Source organism: Trachemys scripta, chromosome 22, assembly GCF_013100865.1.
Source record: "Trachemys scripta elegans isolate TJP31775 chromosome 22, CAS_Tse_1.0, whole genome shotgun sequence".
NCBI classification, from domain to species: domain Eukaryota; kingdom Metazoa; phylum Chordata; order Testudines; family Emydidae; genus Trachemys; species Trachemys scripta.
The window spans coordinates 5,908,431-5,932,401 of NC_048319.1; the positions used below are offsets into that span (position 1 = coordinate 5,908,431).

Below are 23,971 nucleotides of genomic sequence, written 5' to 3' on the forward strand. Positions count from 1 at the left end.
AAGCAGCCTGGGTAACAGATTGCCCCACCCAGGGGGCAAAGGGCTGCGTCTCTGTCTGCGGGATACCCTGCGTGCTGAGCCCACGTCCGTGGGGAGGAAGCACTGACTGAGGGGTTGGGGTGTGAAGGGCGCTGCTCCCCCAACACCTAAGATGTTTGGGATTTTCCAGAGGCTTTGGGGTTTGCTGTCAGACTAACGCTCCCCAACGCAGGACTCTCGACAGCTGTGAGTGGAGGAGTCGTTGTCCTAGGGCTCGGTAGGTTGGAGGACGTCTCCCAGAGACCCTGCCTCTGCAAACGTCCAGGGCTTGTCTCCTGGGAGGGCATCTCGGGAACTGCAGGTTCCGGAGAAGAGGCCGCGAGAGCTAACGAAACCACTAGCCTGTCTGGCGTGCCTGGCTGTCTCTTCCCTCCCGGGTGTGGCTCCAGGAATGAACTCCACGGGCAGAGCCGGAAGGGTCGCCCGGGCACCGCTTGGCCAAGCTAGACCTGGCTCTGGCTCAGGGGCGACCCTGGGTTTGTGCAGCATAAGCACGGCGGGTGAAGTTGGCGCTCAGAGCTGTGTGCATGTGTGGAAGGGGCAGATCCGGAAAGGCGAGAGGGTCGTTGCAGGTCAGGCTGGAGGGGGTTGGCAGAGGCTGCTTGCAGGAAGCCAGCCCCTTTCCTGCCTGCACTGCCCATGCCAGTGTGGCTTTGCTCCTCAGCTGTCGCTCCTGTTAACATTTACACCCAGCGTGCGGCTGCCCTGCGGGCGTGGCGGGGGAGGAGCGCTCCTCGGCATCGCTCCTGCCCGCGCTGTGCGTCCTCGGCTGCCCCTCTCCAGAAGGCCCCCAGCCCCCGGAGGCAGCGCGGAGGGTTATCTGACCCACATTCCAGACAGCTCAGTTGGCCCCAATTCATCTCTCAGGAGAAATAATTGCTGCTCTCGCTGGGCTGTTTTCCTCTTGCCTCCTCAGCTGGATAGTTACCTGCCGCGGGAGTACTGGGAGACGCTGGAGGCCAGCTTGGGGTCCTCCCAGTTCAGCAAGGACTGCACCTGGCCTCAGCTCCTGCTGGTGCAGCTGGGCGTTCACATGGTGGAGCTCCTCGTGCAAGTGATCAAGGTACAGAGCAACATCCTGAACCCCAGCTTGGAGGCGAAACTCATCCCTGTCCTGTATCACATCTACTCCTTCCGCAACAGCCGGCAGGTAAGGGCCCTAGGGCAGGGAGGGGTCTGTAACCAGGCATCTGGACCCTCCATCAGAACAAACCCACTAGATCATCAGGTCCGGCCTTCTGCCAGCACCAGGTGTGGTCACCCATCCTCTTGGAAGGCATCGCTATTCAGCTGAACATAAGAACGGCCCTACTGGGTCAGACTAATGGTCCATCTAGGCCAGTATCCAATGCCAGGTGGCCAATGCCAGGTGCTTCAGAGGGAATGAACAGGGAATCATCAAGTGATCCATCCCCTGTTGTCCATTCCTGGCAAACAGAGGTTAGGGACACCCAGAGCATGGTGTTACATCTCTGCCCATCCTTGCTAATCCCATGAATTTATCTAGTTCTTTTTTATACCCTGTTATAGTTTTGGCCTTCACAACATCCTCTGGCAAAGAGTTCCACAGGTTGACTGTGTGTTATGTGAAGAAATACTCCCTTTTGTTTGTTTTAAACCTGCTGCCTATTCATTTCATTGAGTGACCCCTGCTTCTTGTGTTATGTGAAGGAGTAAATAACATTTCCTTATTCACTTTCTCCACATCATTCAAGATTTTATAGACCTCTATCATATCCCCCCTCAGTCGTCTCTTTTCCAAGCTGAAAAGTCCCCATCTTTTTAATCTCTTCTCATACGGAAGCTGTTCCATACCCCTAATCATTTTTCTAGCCCTTCTCTGTATCTTTTCCAATTCCAGTAGATCTTTTTTTGAAATCTGCACACAGTATTCAAGATGTTGGTGTACCATGGATTTATATAGAGGCCTTATATTTTCTGTCTTGTTCTCTATCGCTTTCCTAATGGTTCCTAACATTCTGTTAGTGTTTTTGACTGCCACTGCACTTTGAGCAGATTTTTTCAGAGAACTATCCACAATGAATCCTAGATCTTTCTTGAGTGGTAACAGCTAATTTAGACCCCATCATTTTGTACGTGTAGTTGGGATTATGTTTTCCAATATGCATTACTTTGCATTTATCAACAGTGAATTTCATCTGCCATTGTGTGTTACCCAGTCACCCAGTTTTGTGAGATCCCTCTGTAACTCTTCACAATCTGCTTTGGATTTGATTATCTTGAGTAATTTTGCCACGTCACTGTTTATTCCTTTTTGCAGATCATTTAGGAATATGTTGAACACTACTAGTCCCCGTACAGACCTTTGGGGGACCCCACTATTTACCTCTCTCCATTCTGAAAACTGACCATTTATTCCTACCCTTTGTTTCCCATCTTGTTAACCAGTTACTGATCCATGAGAGGACCTTCCTTCTTATCCCATGACTGCTTACTTTCTGAAAGTCTCTGAAATACACTATATCCACTGAATCACTCTTGACCACATATTTGTTGACCCCCTCAACGAATTCTAATAGATTGGTGAGGCATGATTTTCCTTTAACATGATTTGTTGGGGGAAGAGTCAACATGTTTTTTGTAATCTATTTATCTGTTCTTTACTATAGTTTCAACCAATTTCCCTGAAGGCAGGCTTACCGGCCTGTAAGTGCCAGGATCGCCTCTGGAGCCTTTTCAAACAATTGGCATCACATTAGCTCTCCTCCAGTCATTGGGTACAGAAGCTGATTTAAATGATAGGTTCCATACCGCAGTTGGGAGTTCTGCAATTTCATATTTGAGTTCCTTCAGAACTCGGGTGAATCCCATCTGGTCCTGGTGATTTATTACTCTTTAATTTATCAATTTGTTCCAAAACCACCTCCAGTGACACCTCAGTCTGGAATGCCTCATACCAGCAAAGGGCTACGGTCAGGCACATGTCATCTTAGTTCTAGTTCCTTTCCTTCCTCTTCCCAGCTGCCCTGACTTGTGTGTGTGCCCGTTGTGTGCCTTGCATGCAGGCCCCGTTCCACTGATCAAATAGCTTCCTTCCCTTCCCCCTATTCAGTTCCTGGCACACCCCACAGCCTCCCCAGAAGGGACAGAGGGTCATACACTGCCCCTGACTGTTCAGACATCCAGGCCTGCTCCAGCTGGGATCCCCCTCACAGCCTCGCCAGCTCCAGGGTGTTCGGCAGCTTCGGCTCCTGCAGCCCCAGTCCTGCGTCGCTGTCACCCTTGCTCACATGCTGTGGGTTAAATGGACAGCAGGTTTCGGGCAGCCGAGCATGATGGATGAACTGGAGTCTGTCCGTTTGTCTGGTTCCGAAGGGGAGGGCTGGGGCGAGAGGCCCCTTTCCCCGGCAGTGAGCGAAGTGAAGCCGCAGTGCAGGGTTACGGGAGCTTTGCATTGTGCTGTCTGACTGGACTCTCTTGGAACCCAGTCTGAAGGGAGTTGTAGCCCCCTGTGTCGCTAATGAACTTGCCCCCCTCTCCCTTCAGAGCTTCACCCTTCTTTAATTCTTCCCCCCCAGATCGGGTTTATAAAGCCCCATCCGATCTTCACCCAGATCCTGTCGAACGCCGCCGAGACCACGTTGACTTTCGACTCCTTTGTCATGCCCATGCTGTGCCCCCCGGTGCCATGGACCGCGCCGCACTTCGGGGCCTACATCCTCCTCCCCACCAAGCTGATGCGCTGCGTGGAGGGGGCCATCCAGCACCAGCTCCTGCTGGAGGAGTGTCCCCGCAGCAACCTGCACTCGGTCCTGGACGCCTTGAACCAGCTGGGCAACTGTCCCTGGAAGATCAACCAGCCCGTGCTGGATATCATCATCACCATCTTTAACGCCAAGGGCAGTGAGAAGCTGGACGTCCCGCCGCCCCTCTCGGAGGCCCCCAAGCCATCCGTGGCCCTCCGCATGGGGCCCAGCACTCCCTGGAGCAAGTCGTCCCTGAAACGCGAGCTGACGCAGTGCAGGAAGAAGACGGCGGAAATGTACAGCCTGCGGACGGACGCCCTCTACAAGCTCTCCATAGCCAACCACCTGAGGGATAAGGTGTTCTGGTTCCCCCACAACATGGACTTCCGGGGCAGGACTTACCCCTGCCCGCCCTACTTCAACCACTTGGGCAGCGACATCACCCGGGCCATTCTGCTGTTCGCGGAGGGAAAGCCACTGGGGGCGCGTGGCCTCGACTGGCTCAAGATCCACCTCATTAACCTGACGGGGCTGAAGAAGAAGAACTCTCTGCGGGAGCGGCTGGCCTACGCCAACGAGATAATGGAGGAGATCCTGGACTCTGCTGACAACCCACTGACGGTATGTAGCGGGGATGGTCTCTCTCGCTTTAGAGGGAGCCCAGAACAAGCCTGGCACTGCTAGCCCTCAGGGAGAGGCATCAGGAACTAAGTGACAAAGCAGTACCCTGGAATCCAGGACCCTCTCGAAGCTGCTCTCAGCTCAGGTCCACACGACAAGCTTGTGCGGGCAGAGAGCTGTGATTTCCTGACCGATCCAGCTGTGTCTGCAAACGCCCCAGTGTAGACGCAGTTATGCCAGCAGATCTGTGCTGTTACTGGGGTGGCTTGTTTCGCTCAGTGGGGCTGGAATAAACCCTGTTGGCAGTAGCAGAGGTTTGCCGGTTTGCGCTAGGAGTGCTTTGCTGGTATTGTATCCGGCATCTCTACGCCGGCAAAGCGCCTCTAGATGTGGCCTCCGTGATGCTGTGAGAGAGGATCTTGCCCTGCGCCCAAAGTGGAAGCCGGTGAGCGCCTGCCCACCCTGGGTGGCTTTATTAATATTCCAGTAGCACCCTGGGGTCCCAGTCGAGACTGTGCTAGGCCTAGTGAGAGACAGGCACTGCCCTGAAGCTCTTCCAGTCTAAATACGCACAACAGGAAGGGTTGAAGAGGGATGCTGAGGCCAGGTCTACACTAGAAACTTTTGTTGGTATAATAGCGTTAGTTAGGGGTGTGATCTGCAACATTTTTATACTGGCCAAAGCCTTCGTGTCAATGCGGTTATACCGGCAAAAGGTGGTACTGCATATTTCGGGGGGGATAGCTCAGTGGTTTGCGCATTGGCCTGCTAAACCCAAGGTTGTGAGTTCAATCTTTGAAGGGGCCATTTAGGGATCTGGGGCAAAAATCTGTCTGGGGATTGGTCCTGCTTTGAGCAGGGGGTTGGACTAGATGACCTCCTGAGGTCCCTTCCAACCCTGATATTCTATGATTTGGGGAGCCAGAATACGCTCCATCAGCAAGCCTGTTTTTGCCAGTAGAACCTGTCTCTCTGCTAGGAGGTGCTGCCAATACAGCTGTACTGGCAAACCTTTTCTAGAGCGGACTAGCCCACCGATGGGTGGGGCGACTTGCCGGGGGTTGTGCCTCAGGTAAGTGGCGGGAGACGTGGCTCCTGGTTCTGACCCAGTTCAATACCCAAGCGCTCTTCTACTCTATTGCTGAGATGCTCTTTCCTCCCTTCCCCCCAGGGCAGGAAGTGGTGGATGGACACCGATGAACCCTGGCAGGCCTTGGCGTGCTGCATGGAGATAGCCAAGGCTTTGAGATCGCCGGACCCCACAGCCTACATCTCGCACTTCCCCATTCATCAGGTAAGGGGCCTGGTGGCTGTGAGTGTTGGATTCCTCCTGCATGGGGCAGAGAGCTTGGGGAGCTAACAGAAACTCGGCGGGGAGAGGGCAGAGGGATGTGGGAGGCTCTGGGTCGCAGGGGCTGTTGGAACTGCAGTGGTGCTTGGGTTCGACCTGTAAGCAAACAGACCCTAATTCGCTCCCATGGCAAGGGCCAGGCCACTTTCAAGTGCTTCCTGTTCCAGGGTATGGACGGGAAGGATCAGCGTGCACAAATCCCTGGTCTCTTCCTCGTTAGCTGCCAGGCCTGTTATCTGGGTATTTATATGGCCGCCATCCCCATAGTATCTAAACCTCTCCCAAGGATCTGTAGATTCAGTCTCACTACACACTCCTGCGGGTAGGGAAGCATCACTGACTATATGCTGTGCAGATGGGGAAACTGAGTCACAACGCTGCAGTGACTCACCCATGAGTTTGTAGCAGAGCTGGGAATTGAATCCAGCCTGACCCTGTGTTGGTTTGGATCAGGCAGGCTTGCTGCAAATAGTGGTCGTGGCTGCAGTCTCTGAAAGGCAGGTACTGCAACTGCTCCGTATATGCCCTGGGGGGGTGGCGGCGTGGGGAATCTCTCCTACTCTGAAGACGAAGGGCTTATGTCAGCTGTTCCAGGTCCTTGCGCATCTGGTCTGAGGGCTGGAGCAGAGCAGCTCTGCTGGCTGGAAGGATGAAAGCCTGACTCTGGATGAGGGCAGAGATCGTTCCTGCTGCGCTAAATGATGCGAGTCCAAGTGCTTCGTGCTCACAGCAAGGCCAGGCCCCGACGGGGCAGTGGAAGCAGAATAACCCTGAGCTTAGTCTACTCACGCTGCCTCCTCGCTAGCGGGGGCTGCCCTTACCCTCCAGAGAGGAGCTGTGGTAGAAAGGATCAGTTGTTCTCATTAACCTTAGCCCTGCTCCGTTCCGACAGCACAGCCTGGGTGCACCTGTCAGAGGCCTGTGTCGTCCGAGGATACCCCGTCATTAACATTTCCCTGCAAGAGGCGTCTGTGTTTCTCCCCTTAGAGGCTGGGCGAGCGTGTGTCAGAAACGAACCCCCATGACTCGGATCTCATCGGTGTGACGGCGAAAGCCGATGGGGATGGGGGCGGAATGGAAAATCAAAGATCAAGTGGAGGTGCTGGGAGTCACTTAACAGCTGGTCCATCAACCTCCCGTTGACAGAAGCAGTTCTAAGGTGGGGGCACGGCTGCCATGGGCCTGTGGATCCCGTTTCACCTGTCTGCAGAGCTGCAGGTGCCCCAGTTGGGACAGGGTGGTCCTTTCTCCTGGTGGCTTCAGCCCCCCCGAATAGAGACACTGTAGCAGGAGTGGTGGGAGTACTGAGCATCAAGGCCTCTGCGGTTCAAAGTATGTGTTGCAGGGTGGATTGATTGAAACCACCCGGTAGAAAGGCTCGATGTAAGTCATCCATTTGAATCAGCTTTTCTTTTTCTAAAAAAGTGCATTCTCATTGGTTGGGATAACCATTAAAACATGTTGATTTACACCTAAGCAGAGCCTTTCCATTGGCTTTGGTACATCAATTTTCTACCTGGGAGGGATCGCTAGAAAAATACACATTTATTTAAGCAATTATGGCTTAACATTTTCAGATTCTTATTAATTGAACATTTTTAATATGTTAGAAAGTGGGGAATAATACATTGCTTAGTTACTCGGTAATTATCTTTTTCCTCGTGATTGGTGTCAGGCTGGGTTAGGATGGTAACCGGAATGTAACGAAACACGCAACAGCATATCAACGTTAACACCCTTAAATGTTTTGGACAGATAAACTTCTCTTATCACAACATGTTTCAGATTTTCAACTAAATGGTTTATTAAACTGAGGGATTAACCACAGTCAGTGAACTCAATTGATTAGTTCAGGTCAGCCTGGGAAAATTTTCAAATAAGTCTAAATGAAAGTGACTGGAGCTTAAAATCTTACTTACCTAAGTCTCTTGAAAATGAGACAGTCTGGTCACCTAGACTGCAGTGCCACACTTAGGACAGGTCGATGTTAGGTTTGGTAAGGGTCAGGGTCGGGGCCCAACCAAACCCTCAGAGCTGAACACCCCAGAGTTTTGGGAGAGCAAAGATCTGGAGCAAAACTCTGGCTCAGTTGCCTCTTTGGTTTCAGGAAGGTTTTCCAAGCAACAGAAGAGAGGCAGCCTGACCCAGTGGCTGGAGCACTGGTCTGGGAGTCAGGAACCCTGGATTCTATTCCTGGCACTACCATGGCCGTGTTGCGTGAACCTTGGGCAATTCCCTGCCCTTCTCTGGGTCGGTCTCCCCTCCCACCCTTTTTGTGTCTTATCTACTTCAATTGTAAGCTCTTCTGGGCTGCCTCGTACTATGTTTGTACAGCGCCTAGGACAATAGAGCTCCTATAATACAAACAATAATTAAAATGTTGCCATTCTTTTTTTATTTTTTTTTTTTTAATTCCAGTGCAAACTTACTGTGGGGGTAGAGAGAGGAGCTGATTTTATAAACGTCCCATGCCATGTTTGCAACCCCGTCGTTGCAGCATCGGGCTAGTTCCAGAGACTCAGACAGTGATGCAGACGGGAGGTGAAAGGGAAACCGATGAGTCCTTTGTCCCTGCTGGGAAAAGTAAAAAAGCAAAAACGGTGCAAAGTCCGCATCAAAAATTCTTCTGTCCTGAGCAGTTTCCAGCAACATTGGTGAGGGCATGAGAAAGTCAGTCGGTATTGGGTGCCTAACTCCCTTAGGCTTCACTGAAAATCCCAGCCCTGGCTTTTAACCAGGCAATGCCCCTTTAAATGGCCAGGCTCTCAGTCCCACCCTTTGTTCTTCCTGCTCGCAGGACGGCTCTTGCAACGGGCTGCAGCACTACGCCGCGCTGGGGCGTGACGTCATCGGCGCCACCTCGGTCAACCTGATGCCGTGCGACAGCCCCCAGGACGTGTACAGCGGAGTGGCCCAGCAGGTGAGACAGAGCCGGTAACCCTGGCAGGTCCCTACGGTTCACCCCTCTGCTCGGACCCACCGTGGAGCTGGTGGTCAGTGTCCCCAAGCAGAACAGTGCAATTCCTGCGCTCTGGGGGGAGAGGAGAGGCTGAGATAGACAGCACTGTGCATGCAGCAGGCTCAGTAGACATCGCTGATTGGAATCTAGCGCCGGACTGTCCCTCTCTCCCCTAGAGGGAAGCACTGCAGTGGCCACAATGAAAATCCAGCTGAGATTGTGCTGGAAGAGGGGAGGGTGTGATCACAGTAGACAGAGAAGGAGCCGTGACTGAGAAATCCCCAAGCCATGAACCATCCCCAGACTGCTTCTCTCTGGGTTTCCTCCAGGTGCAGATGGGGAGTTGGTGAGACAGGGTCTCCAAGCAGCAGGGAGATGCTCCGCCTTAGTTGCTAGCACCTGGCCAGCACGTAGGAGGAGAATTCTCTCTCTTTTGGGCGACGTGGGAAACTGATCTCCATGGCACATTCAGTCCTCGGCCTCTCTTCAGAGACTGGGGTTTTCTTGGCATGTTTTGCAATATGAAATCGGCCTGTTGGGAACTGGACTGAGACCTGCCGCATTCATTCCGCACACAGAAACTATCCTTAGATCTTATCTAGAGCTTGTCATCTGTGGATCACCAAGGTCAAGTAGCGTTATCCCTAATTTTCAGATGGGGAAACCGAGGCACAGAGAGCGGCTCAGCCAGAGGGTCACTGGCAGAGCCAGGAACAGAACCCTGGTCTCCGAAGGCTTGGTTCAGTGCTCAATCCACTCGGCCACACGGTGCACCTGACAGCCATTGGGTGCTGTGCCAGCACAGGGGTGCAAAGGGTCCGTATCGCAATACCAGTGCCCTGAGCTGGTGTCTCTGTGGTCCAAAAACTCCCTAGTTCCTCGGCTAGTGGCCTCTGTTATCCAGGGTGGCTAGCATGGGCCACAGTGTCTGTCGTGGGTGTGCGGGAGGGGCATTCCTAGGGCAGACCGGTGGTCTTGGCTTGGTTTCTCCACAGTCTGTGTAGAGGGGGTGCAGCCCAGCTGGGCCCTGGGGCTCCCTCGATGACCCTATTCCTATCGTAGAATATCAGGGTTGGAGGGGACCTCAAGCGGGTCCTGATTCAGCGGCGGCAGGATCACGGCATCTCCCCCTTGGTTCCTCTCCACGCTGCCCTAGGTAGAAGAATTCCGGAAGCGGGATGCCCAGGAGGGCATGAAGGTCGCCCAGGTCCTGGACGGCTTCATCAGCCGCAAGGTGGTGAAGCAAACGGTGATGACGGTGGTGTACGGCGTCACCAGGTACGGAGGGAGGCTGCAGATCGAGAAGCGGCTCAAGGAGATCAACGGTTTCCCACAGGTAGGACGTCCAGCCCGGCTTCCCCGCTGTCCCGCCTGTGGCCGCTGGCACTGGTGCCTGGCTGAGTTTTGTGAAGTGCCTGTTCCCTGTGGAGAGATTTCCCTTTTCCTCCTCCCCCGGCGCTGCCCTGCCCTCTGGGTCCTGCTAAGCTAGATCCAGGCCAGGGGGTTCAGCGAGTGGGGTGGAATGGGACCCAGGTTCTAGGTGGTTTGCAGGCCCCTTTCTCCGCCTGTCGCAGGATGGGGGATTCTTCAATCAGGTGTATCCTGTCCCTTTGGTTCCCAGCATTGTCATCTGCTGCCCAGCCTCTCTGGCAGTAATGGGCCTCAGCTGGTGTCTTGTACAATACAAGGCCGTTCTGCTCCCTCTGGGGGTCGTATTGGCCCCCTTGAACCTCCCAGATATCTGTCTCCATGCAGCCTGCTGGTGCCAAGGCTGGGCTAATGGCACCTCCTGCAGAGCAGAGGGTTTCACTCAGCACCTCTCAGTGGCTCGTAGTCCCTGTTACTTACGTGGCCAGTAAGGCAGCGCAGAGGCCGGCAGGGTGCCCGGTGACTTGGCCCTCCTCCCGTGGGAGAGGAGAATCGTGTTAAGTGCCAGAGCTCAGCTTCCTCTCCACCCACTCGGCAGCCAGATCCGGGTTCGGATTCCCGGTTCCCCTGACTTGCAGCGAGATCTGGGGTCTCAGCTAGCCCAGGTGGGAAGGCAGGTTCTGTGAGGTGGTAACTCTGGAGGGGAGGGAGACACGTCAGCAACGGCTCATCCCGGCTGTGGTCCTTCGGGTAAGAAGGCAGGCGTGTCTTCATCACAGGGACTCCCACTCCTCCCCAGGGAGGCCCCTCACCCTGCCTCTGATCCTCACAGGAGTACGTCTGGGAGGCGTCGCATTACCTCGTCCAGCAGGTGTTCAACAGCCTCAAGGAGATGTTCTCAGGGACTCGAGAGATCCAGGTAAGGTCCCTGCTGCTTTTCCCCTCACTCCCCTCCTCTTCTGGCTTCCCTGTGTGCTGGAGAGAGCAGCACCGCAGAGCTCCTGGGAGCGCTACAAGCAGGCTGGAGAACAGGAGAGGAGCAGGGGGGGAGCCCCTAGAGATTGTCTCCTCCCATCACCCCGGGAAATGCACCCCGATCTCTAACGCCAGCCCTGCTCAGGAAATGAATCGGGGCCACTGGATCTGGCATCTCAAGCAGCAGGTCTCTGCGGGATCCTAGCCCCACAGGAGCATTCCTGACTCCCACCCAGGTGGAATGACTCCCCTGGAGAAGGGGGCCGGAGGGTGTTGTGCCATCCAAGGTGGGCTCAGAACTGCCTGTGGTGGGCGGGGACGTTATGGGGTGAATCTGTCCTTAGAACCCCTGGAGCCTCCGGGGCTCTTGAAAGCTGCTCACTCCAGTCTGTCCCTGCAGATCTGGCTGACGGAGAGTGCCCGGCTCATCGCCAAGTCCGGGAACACGGTGGAGTGGGTCACCCCGCTGGGCCTCCCCATCGTGCAGCCGTACCATCGGGCCAAGTCCACAGTGGTGAGTGCCAAGGGGAGCAGGGGTACCGGCAGCTTGTAAGCTGGGACCTCAGTATGGAACATGGGGGATCTGGATCAACGCCCCGCCAACCACCGTCCTGGACCGAGGGCATTAAGGGGCAGCGCGGCGAAGTCTCCAGCCGGTGCATGTGTCGAACCTTGCTGTGTATGTGTGGGTAGTGTACACCGTGCTGTGAAGACTCCAGCCGGCGGGGGTGCCGAATCTAGTTGTGTTATACATGCCCGTAGTACAGTGAAGTCTCCCGTGGGTGGGTCTGGGCGGGGAGGGTTTGTGAGGGATGGGTATCGTGTCAGGCCGTGCTCTCTCCCCCCTCCCCACTGATTCACCCAGGTAATGAACCTTTCAGACTCCGGGAGGTGAGCCCAGCACGAGGCAGGGAAACAGGATGAGAAATGAGAAGTGGTTCCTCAGGGTTCACGTGACTCACTCTCGCTCCAGTTCCACACTCATCCTCGCTGATCCCCTTCCTTCTCCCCCTCCCCCCCAGTCTAGTCCTCTCAGCAGCCCTCTCCCTCCCACTCCACCTGACTAATTCAGCAGCTGAGATTCTTGGAGGTGGGAGGAGTTTATCCCTGACAGGAAGAGACCAGAGGGGGCTTGTATGAGCACTGACATGCGGGCATGAGTCAGCTCTGGGGTGGGGCCCACGGCGGAGCCAGCATCCTTGGGGGGCTGAAGGGTGAGTCAGCGGGACGAAGTCAGGATGGTATTTAAGAGAGGCGGAGCTGGTGAGTAACCGGGGCTCCCCAAAGGCTCAATGATGAGACCCCCACGTGGTGCCGACGGGGGCAGTTTTCCAGCAGGGAAACAGATTCCTGCTTGCCCACCTTCACGCAGAACCTGCCCCGTCTCCTAGCCACTGGCACGCCACGTCCCAGCAGTTATGGGGCAGTTCAGGGCGGCCTGCCTGTCTACAAGCCACTGATTTGTTCAGCTGCATTTCCGTGAGATAAAGGCCTTGAAGGCCCGGGAGCCTGGGAGCCGGTGAGTCTAGCCGCTGGACGCCTCCTGGGAGACATGCTGGCCAGCAGGATGAAAGCTCCTGTCCGCTTTCAAAGATCTGAAGTAGGCTGTTCTAATCTGGCCATGGGCTCCCTGCCCTGGGAGGAGGCCGGGCCAGTCCTGGTCCTAGGCTCTGCACGGCGCATGCTGGGGGCCTATTGCTCGCGTGAGCCGCTCTCCAAGAGTGGCATGCCTGGGACTCCCTGGGAACAGGTGATTGTGTCTCTCTGCAGCTGAGTCCGGTCTCTGTCTCTCTCTCTCTCTCTAGCTGAACAGCACCATGCAAACCCTGAGTCTGAACGTGCGATTTGACGCCAGCCAGTAAGTACCAGACTGCGAGAGCTCGGCGCAGACTCTGCGTTCCTTTCCCCTCAGCCTGAGTGATTCCCCCGCCCGCCCCGGTGCAGCCTGGAACTGGGGGAGCCCTCGCCTCCAGGCGGTTTGGAGACAAAATCCTCCCATCAGCAGAGCTTGGCAGATGAGCCCGCAGCAGGAGACAAAGGCACTGGTCAGGGCTGCTGCTGGTATTCGCACGCTCCTGCATTCCTTACCTCATGCTGCCCAGTAGGCGTAGGGGATGGCAGGGGAGGAAGGGCCGGAGGGAATCCAGCAGCGTCCGTGGACAGTGCTGGAGGTGCAGGGCCGTAGCACCCGGCGTGGGATTCCTGGAGAGGGCAGCATCTGCCACCTGCTCCCTTGTGTCCATGGACCAGTGGGGGGGGCAGCCCCTAGAGCTCCCGTCACCCCAGGGAATGCAGCCCAGGCTCCATCCCCACCTGTGCTCTGCCCACTGGATCCAGTTCCCTCCGATCGTGTAGCTCTGGTTGGCATTACCCTGACAGCAGGTCCTAGGCGCTCTGTCTCCCTGCTCGTCCCTTCCCCCGGCTCTGGCCATGGCGGGCAGCCGGGCTGTCTGACTGACTGGTCTGTGTTCCGCTGCAGGAAACCGGATATAGCGAAGCAGAAAAACGCCTTCCCGCCCAACTTCATCCACTCGCTGGACTCCACGCACATGATGCTGACGGCACTGCACTGCCACAGGTAGGGTCGCCTCGGGTCATCCTTGGGGCTACTCTAGCATTGGTGGAGGCAAATCCGCAGGGTTGAGCTGCCCGGGGTCCAGCCCTGCTCCTACAGCTGGCAGCCCCTCCCCCTACCGGCCTGCGATCAGGGAGGCACCGTACCCAGGGCACTAGGCAGTGCCACAAGGGATGGCAGCCCCCGTTCAGCTCACGCAGGCCCCTGTGCCGGCGCCAGCAGGAGGGTTTGGCTGCCTGAGGCAGGGCCTGGGCTGACATCAGAGAAGAGGGAGGGTCTCTGCGGGCACCACCTGACCCGGCTGTTCTGCTGCCTTTCAGACGGGGCCTGACGTTCGTCTCGGTCCACGACTGCTACTGGACCCACGCGCTGACTGTGGATGTCATGAACCAGGTAGAGACCAGCTCCACCCCCGCGTGAGCAGAGCCTCTTTCACTGACCCAACGCATCCGCCTCGAGGGGGCTCGGCAGGTGCTGTCCGGCCCCTGTACCTGGCTCTGGAAAGCGTCTCCTCCCCCCGCCCCAATTACGTGGGTCTCCTTTCCCTCCCCACCCTGTAGTCTGATTGGCTGTCGGCAACCAAGGCGATGCACCCTGCAAAATACAGTGTGCCAAGATGGCACCTGCTGTTCATGTGTCCCAACCCGCAGCCCCCTGCTATCCCAGCCCTGGGCTCCCCAGGCACGTAGCTCTGCCATTGCCCCTCGCTCGTAATGCACGGCCCTTCCTGGGGTGTTAGCCCTGGGCTTCCCTCCGTTCCCATCCCTCTCCAGCTCCGCTGACACCCCTCGACCCACAGCCCCTCGCTGTGCTCCGTGCTCTGCAGACGCACCCCACCTTCAGCCCGGTGAGAATAGCTCTACATGGAATTTGTCTTGGGGCGAGAGGGGTGCAGGCTGTGGTATTCCACTCACTTGTGACCTCCGTGCACTGCCAGGTGTGTCGAGAGCAGTTTGTGATGTTGCACAGCCAGCCCATCCTGGAGGATCTGTCCCGGTTCATGCTGCAGAAATATTGCACAGCCTGTCTGTAAGTACCCAGCTCGCCCGCCCGCCCTCTCTGGGGATCCTTCGGGGGAACTTCCTTTGTTGACTGCGCTGTGTAAGTTCCACCGCCTCCGGCTTGGAGCCTATCCGCAGTATTCTTCTTCCGGCTGCCCCTGGGCCGCTCAAGGGTGGCCCAGTGGTTAGTGAGCTAGGCTACGGCTAGCCTGGGTTCAATCCCCTGCTCTGCCACAGACTCCCCGTGTGACCTTGGGCAAGTCTCTCTGGGCCTCGGCTCCCCATCTGCAAAGGAGGGTGAGATCACTGCCCTGCCTCAGAGGGGCTCTGGGTGCAGAAATTCTGTGAAGGTTGGCAGGTGCTCCGATACTCTGGCATCAGAGAGTGATACTGAGATAACGTGGACCGCAGGAAGATACTTAGATGCCCAAGCGGTCACATAGGGAGAGTCTTATCTCGAAGCTGATCTGGTGGTTCCTTTGACACCGGGGACCTGTCACCGTCCCCTTGGCTCAGAGCCATGTGCCCACAAGCTGCACAGGAGATGTGTGAGAGGCTGGGAGCAGGAAGGGTTCACGTTCCTGTTTAACACCCCTTTTTGTCGTGGCTTTTTTTGACCCAGGGCTGAGTGGAGGGATAAGAAGTTCCTTGAACACAAGAGGCTGGTGGAGCTGCTGTCCAAGGTCCCTGAGACAGGTACTGTTATTATCCATTGTGGTTATTACGGTAGTGCCTCTGGGCCACCCATGAATGCTAGGCACTGGACACACACTTGCCTCTGGAGCCGGTTCCCAGGGGCGGCTCCCAGGCATGAGCCCTCTGACATGAGTGATTGGAATGAGCCGGCCCCCAGCTCTTCCCCGACAGTAGCCATGTTTCTGATGACCAATGTCTTTGAGTTCATCCCGCAGTGGGCAGGAGGAACCTACGAGACAGGGCATGGCCTTGTGCTCGGGGGTTGAAAGAGACAGAGGCTTGGTCTACGCCTAAGATGTAGGTTGACCTAGCTACGGTGCTGGAGAGATGTAGCTAAGCTCCGGTGTAGACACAGCTAGGTCAATAGAAGGATTCTTCCGGCAACTAGCTACTGCCTCTCGGGGCGGAGTAACCCTTTCTGTCACTGTAGCAAGTGTCTGTAGAACAGCGGCAGGGCTGCAGCGGTGCCTCTGTAGCGCTGGTAGTGTAGACACACCTTAGCCTGCCAGACCCTACTGGGGAGCTCGCTTGATCCCCGGGGATCCGTCTCGCGTTGCCAGGAAGGCTGGGTGAGCATCACTATCTTCCCTGTGTCTGGCTGCCAGCCCCCACCCCAGCAGAATCTCCTCCCAGTCCCCGTCCTGAGGCTGGAGTGGACGCACAGCTGGCTGGGAGAACCCCGAGCTCGGCAGTGTCTTGCTGGGGCAGTTAGCGCAGGCGATCTAGCCGCGTTGCAGTTCAGCACTGCACCCTGCCTCCCTGGAACTCCCCTGTGGGGCTTTTCTCCTCATAGACAGGGGCACGGGCAGGAAGGCTGGCGCTACGGTTGAGGCACTGGGCTGGGTCTCAGAAGATTTGGCTCAGTTCCACCACACACTCCCTGTGTGACCATGGGCAAGTCACTTCATCTCTGGGCTTGTGTTGCCGTTCTGAAATGGGAATAGTACCCACAGCGTCCCCAGGGGTGGGGGAGAGACTGGTAAATATCTGGGAGTGCTGAGGTGCTCCGGCGATGGGGCCGGGGGATTAGGTAGCTGGGTTCCCTATGACATATTAGACACATGTAAACCTTTTGGGTTCCCCTAGAGCTACGGCAGGATTTTCCTATTGTCCGTTTTCCAGCACTGTGTCCAGTCTAGATGTAAACGATCCAGGAAGGGACTCCTGCCCCGTCCCTTGAGAGCTAATCCCGCAATCTGGGAGATCTCGAAGCATTTCCTGAAACACCGTTTTCCCCTCTCAGTTCCACCCCGTTGCCCCGTGCCAGCCTAAGGGAGTGCCAGTGGTTCTCAATTGAGCATGTTCCTCCACTTCCCCTCCACAGCGCCCACCTTAGGCAGAATTTAGCTCGTTTCTTCTCCCCCTGGAAGCCAGTCTCCCCAGTGCGCTAATACGTCTTGTTGCTCTGCTCCAAACATTCGTATTTGCCGGTCTGTTCCCACTAACGAGACATCGTACCAGGGATAGAAGTTAGACGCATGGGATAGCGATTGCTGAGATGCGGCTGATACGCATGCAGTGGGAGTAAGACAATTTGTTTAGTTCCCTTAATCTCCAGGCGGGCGTCTCATATGGGTCGCATGCATCCGTCTACGTTTTCTCCACAGGAGAAGGTGGGAGAAAGTAGCATTGCCGCTCACTGTTACACAGCTGCCACCCACCGCCCCAGAGGCGGCTGCATTTCAAGGGCGGGTGAAGCCTTCCTTTTGGGATGACTCTGCTAACATCAGCCATTGCTGAGGGAGCCCCGGGCGATCAGGCAGGGCTGGTTTTTATTGCGTGCGGAGCAGACACGCTGCTGCAGTTCTCAGGTGCCCTGAGAGCCGCAATCAGACCCCAGGTTTCGAAGGCTGAGATGCCTTCATCTGTGCGAGTCCCCTCTCCGCCCTGGTAGGACATAACCCCCCGCACAGCAAGCTGCTTTTGGCTCCCACCCTGGCATCCAACTTGCCGTGCGAGCCCAGGCCAGCTGGAGAGCAGAACCTAACTAGCTGGCAGAGATAATCGGAGGTCACCAAGCAAACAGCCCTTGTCCTGACCCACTCTCTGTCCCTCGCTGGTTCTTCTGCAAGGCCTGGTCCACGCAGAGCTAGACGCATCCTTGCCCCGGTACTGAAGCCTTCCAGTGTTGCACCCACCACAGCCTAGGAGGGGGGAATAACATGTCCTGGGGTGGGCGTCCTAGCTCCTCTTCCTCCCCGCTAATCCTCTGCCCCAGGGAAAGCGTCTGCCCGCAATGGGCCGGGTAGCAGGAGCGGGCCTGTGAGCAGAGTGGGCCCCCCCGGCATGCTCTCTGCCCCAGGTGGGGTCAGGGAGAGTCGGGCTGATTGCAGCAAAGGGGCTGCAATACGTCTCTTGCTGCTCTCTCCTCCCTGGAGTAGGGGGCTCGTGCTGAGTTTGGGGGGGTCGGGGTGTAGCCTAGAATTTAGGGCTGGAAGGGGCAGTGGGATCATCTTATCTGAGTGCCGGCATAACACACCCAGCGATTCCTGCATCCAGCCCGTATCTTGTGGTCGAGCTAGAGCACATAGTTGAATCCTTTCCCCTAGAATGCTAAGAGACGCCCCCAGTCTCCAACCTGGGCAGCCCCCGCTCTGACCTTCCCTCTGCTCCCTCTTCCCCTCCAGGCGACTTTGACCTGCAGAAGGTGAAGGAATCTACGTATTTCTTCAGCTGAAACGGACCCCGGGCAAGGCCCTGGACTGTCTATCGATCGCTGGCTAATTGGACCAGAGGTGCCAGCCAGCCGAGTCCAGGGTGGGACCTGGCTCACAGCACCCCCAGCAGAGAACAAGGGGAGACTGTGTCCAGGACCTCGTCCTGGGGGCACAGCAGACAGCTGGCCCAGGGAAATACCCCCAGGGGGTGCATCGGCCTCTCTGCTTTGGAAACGGGCACTGCCTGGAGAGCAGGAGCATGTGACTCCACTAGGAGGCAGGATCTCTGCTTTCCCTTGTGCCAGGAGGGGCGTGGCGCTGTCTTTGTGTGGCTCTCGCCAGCCCAGCTCACCTGCTCCTCCCTCTGTGCTGAGGAACCTTGAGCTGGAGATCACCGGCTGCTGGGGATCGCCGACGCTGACCCAAAGACAAGGTTGCTTTGCTCACCGGGAGCCTCTGGCCCCAAACTGAGGTGGAAGGCAAGGGGCTGATTGGGGACTGGCGTTCCCTGCGACCTCAGCCTCACACAGTTGGGTCTCAGCAAGGGGCCCGTTTGCTGCTGGTAACTCAGGTGCTCTAGGCCAATCGACCAGGCCTCTCTTCCCCCTTCACTCACCCCCACTCACTACCCCATGCGTCCGGGGAGGAGGGCATCCTGCAGATGGAGCCCTCCAGGCCTGGCTTTGAACACCGTCTGGGTCACCCCCGCCCACGCCAGGCCGGAGCGCTGTCGGTCTGTGCAGAGAAGGGGGCCGTGGGTCTAGGATCACAGTGAGAGACTCTCTTCACTGGACTCCTGTGCTAGCAGCTCTAATGGCGCCGTTGCGGGCTAGCCGAGCGTGCCTGGGGGAGCGAGCTGGAGAGCTCCTCCCGGAACAGCAGCATCCTACAACCAAAGACCTCAGAGTGCTTTAGGATTCTTGGCCAATGAGCTGTTGAATAACCACTTGCCTGGGGAACGAGAACCTGCCCGTCCCTGGCCTCTGCAGCTGCGTAGGACTTTGCTGGAGTTGGCCGGGGTGCGGCACTCAGCCCCTTGCTCCGTTTCCGTTCCTGTCCTCTAGCAGAGTGTGTGTGTGTGAGGGGGGGGGATGTGCGCCTCCCCAGGGGAGTGGTTATTCTGCACTGGGGCAGCCAGTCACTACTGGAATCCAGAGGAACCTCCCGTCCTGATTCACCCTCCCTGCTCCGCGGAGTCCTGTCACCGGGCGCTTTCCAGCGGTGTCTCGTTTTCTGGGATATTGAAGATTCGGCTGCACAGTCTCCGGTGGGATGGGTGTGTAACTGGAGCGGTGTGTGGAACACTGTACATTAAAGCCCTTTGAAACGTCTCCTATCGGGGCTGCTTTGTTAGCAAGTGTGGTTGTATTCTAGTGGCGTCTAGAGGCCCGGCTGAGTTCAGGGCTGGTTGGGCCCAGCACTGCAGTGAGAGCACGTCCCTGCACTGAGGAGCTGACTGGTTCAAACGAAGAGAGAAAGGGTGGCCGGGGAAACTGAGGCACAGAGCAGGGAGGTCAGTGTCAGGAATATAGAACCCAGGGCGCCTGACTCCCAGTCTGCTACCCCATCGCTGGGCCACACTGCGGACCTCATTGTGTGGAGGTGCATGCTATCTACTGCAAGGGCGGCCAGCCTGAGAAGGAGCCAGAATTTACCCATGTACGTTGCCAAAGAGCCACGGGAACACGTCAGCAGCATAGGCGCCGACTTCTGCTGGTGCCGGTGGGTGCTTGACCTCCCTCTGCCCCGACTCCGCCCCCACCCCTCCCACCCCCTTCCCCAAATCCCCACCCCGGCCCTGCCTCCTCCCCTGAGCATGCTGCGTTCCCGCTCCCTCCTGGAGCTTGTTAGGCCACGGAAGGGCGGTTTTGCTGTGGCAAACGCTGGCAGGAGAAGCCGGGCTGCGGCGCGCTCAGGGGAGGAGGGGGGGTGGAGAGGGGAGCTTGGCTGCCAGTGGCTGCAGAGCACCCACGAATTTTTCCCCGTGGGTGCTCCAGCCCCGGACCACCCACGAAGTTGGTGCCTATGGTGAGTAGCCCCCCCATCAGCTCCGCTCCCACTCCCAGTGCCTCCCACCCACTGCCGATCAACGCCTCTCCCTCTCCCCCCCCCCCCCCCCCTCCTCATCAGCTTTTTGGCGTGCAGGAGGCTCTGGGAGGGGAGAAGGGGAGCGAGGGCACGGCAGGCTCAGGGGAGGGGGCGGGAAGTGGTGGAGTGGGGGCAGGGTCTGCGGCAGAGCCAGGGGTTGAGCAGTGAGCACCCCCCGGCACATTGGAAAGTTGGCTCCTGTAGCTCCAGCCCCGGAGTCAGTGCCTGTACAAGGAGCCGCATATTAACTTCTGAAGAGCCGCATGCGGCTCCGGAGCCAGAGGTTTCCCCCCCCCCCAATCTACTGCAGGGTGTGTACCCATAGGGGCTGCCTTTACCAAGCAGTGCGGGTACAGAGGCTGCGCTGTGCTGGCAACGCTGCACAAGGCCCGGACCCGAAGCCTCTTGCAATTAGAGCAGTGACTTACTCAGCAGGGGGTAAGGAAGCCAGCCGAGGCTGCTCTCTGCTACGGTGCAAGGTACCTGGGCGCCCTCGTGACTAGTCATGAATCTGGGCTTTGGGCCTGATTCTCAGTTACACCAAGGCCTCTTCCCCCCCACCAGCAACCTCAGGGGGCCTTAAAGCGTCATTACACCCGCAGCCCGAGTGGCTTTAGACTCGCTGAGATTGAGGCATGTATCTGCTGATGGTTTGGGGCATCCGTTCAGCACAAACCAGAAGGGAAAGCGCCACCTCCCACGGCACCTGGCTTTTCCCTGGAGGTCTCCCATCCAGTCCCCTCACCGCCCCCATCCCGTGGAGGTTGAGCTCAGCGCAATCTGACTGCAGCATGACCGGCCTTCGCTTTCAACCCGTCCCTCTGCCAGGCCTCTGATGAGCTGAGAGTAGGTCAGTGACGTTTGACATGGCCGCACTCTTCACATGTCCCTTTTCCAGGCGCACCCTGCCCTTGTCACCTCTGTTCCGGTGCGGGCAGCTCGCTGACAAACAATGATTGCACACCCCGTGGCTTGGCTGCTGGTTAATTTCCCTTGCTCTTAATCGACCTGGAGTTGCTTTGTTTTTTCCTTTTCCTCCAAAAGACACAAGCCATCTGCCATTTAACGCCCTTCGAGTCTGTCTTTACAAGTGTGCAGTTTTGCGCTAATTAAGAGATTTGCACCTGTGGCTAATAACACCAGCGGCTCCGCTTCCAATTGGCCTTAGATTCTGCCTAGGCTTCTAGGTGGGTTAATGAGAGATGAGTCCTGCTTCTTGGGATTCGAAAAAGGGATCCGACCCTGAGAGAACAAGACTATGCACAGAGACAATAGTGAGCATTCTGGAAGGGGATCTACATACTCATGCTTCAGGGCTTAAACCTACCTCTAATAGTGGGGGTCAGGAGGAAATGTTTCCCGGGGGCAGATTATTCCGTAACTGGCTACTACGAGGTTTCTGGAATCTGCCTCTGAATCAGCTAATATTGGCTCGATAGATTCCTGGTCTGATCCAGAGGACAGTTCCTCTCTCATAATCAGTGGGTTAACCCCTCCCATCATGACCAGCAGTGGGCGCACTGAGTCTGCAGGCGTGTCAGAAACTGGTTAGGAGAGGCTGGTTAGAAACTGAGCTGTGGGATGTGGCTGCTTCTTGCCCTTGCCCGGGGAGAGCAGGTTACCAGCGTGGTGCTTACAGACGAGAAGCTGAGTGCCTGAGAATCACGGTCTGCTCCTCAGCTGTGCAAGCAGCCGTGCGTGTGTTGCAGCCGGGTGCATGGAGATCTGAGTGATGGAGGCTGTTGTTCCATTTGTTCTTTTGCTGGAGTGTTTGAGTGCAGGGGGGGGGGGCTGCAGATGCCAGCCAGGAGCCGGAGCTCGGCATCTCAGCAGGCTGCACTGAAATGGGAGCCGCGGATGACTGTGCTGGATGCAATCAGCGTGAATCTTGGGGGCGGAGGGGGGATGCATGAGGAAATTAAGGGAAAGCACAGCTGTCGGCATGGAGGTGGTAGGAGAAGCCGGCTGGAGGGTAGTCGTGGGCCTGTCCCTTTCCGTTCTATGGAGAAAGGTTAAAGATGGTGGTGGGGGACCAGCTCCCAAATCTCCCCCCCCCCCGAAGGGTGTGTGACTGAGCACATCTCCTCTCCCAAGGGTATTTATGCATCTGGCTGACCGCCCTCCCTAGCTGAGTGACGCAAGCCCTTCGCCGCCCGCAGCCCTGCTTGGGCACGTTCGCAGCTGGCACAGATCCCTCCCTCCTCTGCCCTGGGGCCATGGTAGCGGGATGCAGAGTTATCGCTTCTCAGCCAGCCGCTTGAACCTGGCCGGGGGCAGTCGTGGCCGCTGTGGGATGTGGCTTCGATGCTCTGGGTTGCAGCGAGCTGGGGGGCTCTTTAGGCCGTGGGGATCTATGTCGCACCCCCTAGCTTGGTTAGCAGCCTCAGCAGCGGGGATTAAACATCCCCAGTCAAGAGCGACCAGGGGTTAGGCCCCAAAGCCCTTGGAAGTCATTGGAAAGTCTCCAGCTGATCAGGCCCGTAGGCAGGAAGCTGTATGGGGCGAGGGGAGCGCCTGCTGTGGGGGCGGCGAAGACTTTCTCACGCTCTCCCTCCTAGCGTAGCAGCCTCGTTGCTCTTTGCACCTTGGAAATGGGCCTTTTCCAGGGCTGATCCCAAAGCCGAGCCAAGGGACCGGGATCTGCCAGGAACCCATTGTGAGGGGGTTTTTTTCCTTGAAACAGTCAGCTCTGATTCCATGCCCAGCAGCCCTTATCGTGTGGCTGTGAATTGGGGAGGGGAAGTTGCAGGCTTGGGTTTAACTGTATCCATTTGGGGACCCTCACACCGTCTGGGCTCCAGCCCAATCCCCTGGACATGTGCCCTGCAATGAAACAGCCCCTTAGTCTTCAGCGGCAGTGGAGACATGCCCTCCATGTCACTTTGGGTCCCACAGGGCCCTACCAAATTCACAGGCCATTGTGGTCAATTTCATGGCCATAGGATTTTAGAAGTCATAAATTTCATGATTTCAGCTATTTAAATCTGAAATGTCACGGTGTTGTAATTATAGGGGTCCGGACCCAATAAAGAATTGTGGGGGAGCAGGGGGTCGCAAGGTGATTGTGTGGGGGGGTCACAGTACTGCTACCCTTACTTCTGCGCTGCTGCTGATGGCGGCGCTGCCTTCAGAGCTGGGCTCCCAGCCAGCCGCTGCCGCTCTCCAGCTGCCCAGCTTTGAAGTCGGCCCAGAAGTAAGGGTGGCAATACTGCAGCCCCCCCTAAAATAACCTTGTGACCCCCCCCTCGCAACTCCCTTTTGGGTCAGGACCCCCAATTTGAGAAACGCTGGTCTCCCCTGTGAACTCTGTATAGTAAGGGGTAAAAGCACACAAAAGACCAGATTTCATGGTCGTGACTTTGGTAGGGTCCTGCCCATCACATCTCCCTTCTTCCCAGGGGGGGTTGCGAGGCGAAAACGCATTGCTGACGGTGCGCAGCTCCCTCCTGTGATGCTAGGGGCCAGATCAGCACCTCGGTAAGCAGCAGGAGCAAAGGCCTCTTGGAACAAGCTCTGTGTTTGGCAAGGGCGGTGCCCTTCCAACCCTCATGTATTACCCTGCTGGGTACATGACTGGCTCTCTAGCGCCTCCTTTCTCTGCAGCAGCCCCCGGCGGGGCAGGATCTGGTGTCAATGACTAAACCTGTGAGTTGATGAGACGATGCAAGCAAGGTCGCCGCCTTCCTGAAATGCTCCTTGTTCGTGTATCTGACAAACAAAGTGAAGTGTTAATTATTTACGGTGCTTCGGCATCTCCCGGCAAGCGTTTTGTAGCCTGTTTTGTCACAGGAAGGGAGATGAAACCTCCCTGTCGCGCGCTCTTGTTCAGTCGTAGCGCACGCAGGTGGAGGGAGGCAGCTGATGAACTGAGCAAGATTCTGCTGCAGTGGGAAGGAAAGCGACTAGTGAAACTCCGTCTGTCTTCTGTCCCCGC

General features: G+C 56.9%; 1 protein-coding gene across 1 annotated transcript; it reads left to right on the forward strand.

The window, feature by feature from the left end:
* Positions 1–41: 41 nt before the first annotated feature.
* Positions 42–19,280, forward strand: POLRMT (RNA polymerase mitochondrial). The gene is made up of 13 exons (XM_034755353.1): positions 42–1,189; positions 3,579–4,367; positions 5,539–5,661; positions 8,516–8,638; positions 9,834–10,013; positions 10,878–10,964; positions 11,421–11,534; positions 12,826–12,878; positions 13,500–13,598; positions 13,916–13,988; positions 14,533–14,624; positions 15,219–15,292; positions 17,920–19,280. The coding sequence occupies exons 1-13, from the start codon at positions 431–433 to the stop codon at positions 17,967–17,969; spliced, it is 2,616 nt and encodes an 871-aa protein (XP_034611244.1). The 5' UTR covers positions 42–430; the 3' UTR covers positions 17,970–19,280.
* Positions 19,281–23,971: the final 4,691 nt, after the last annotated feature.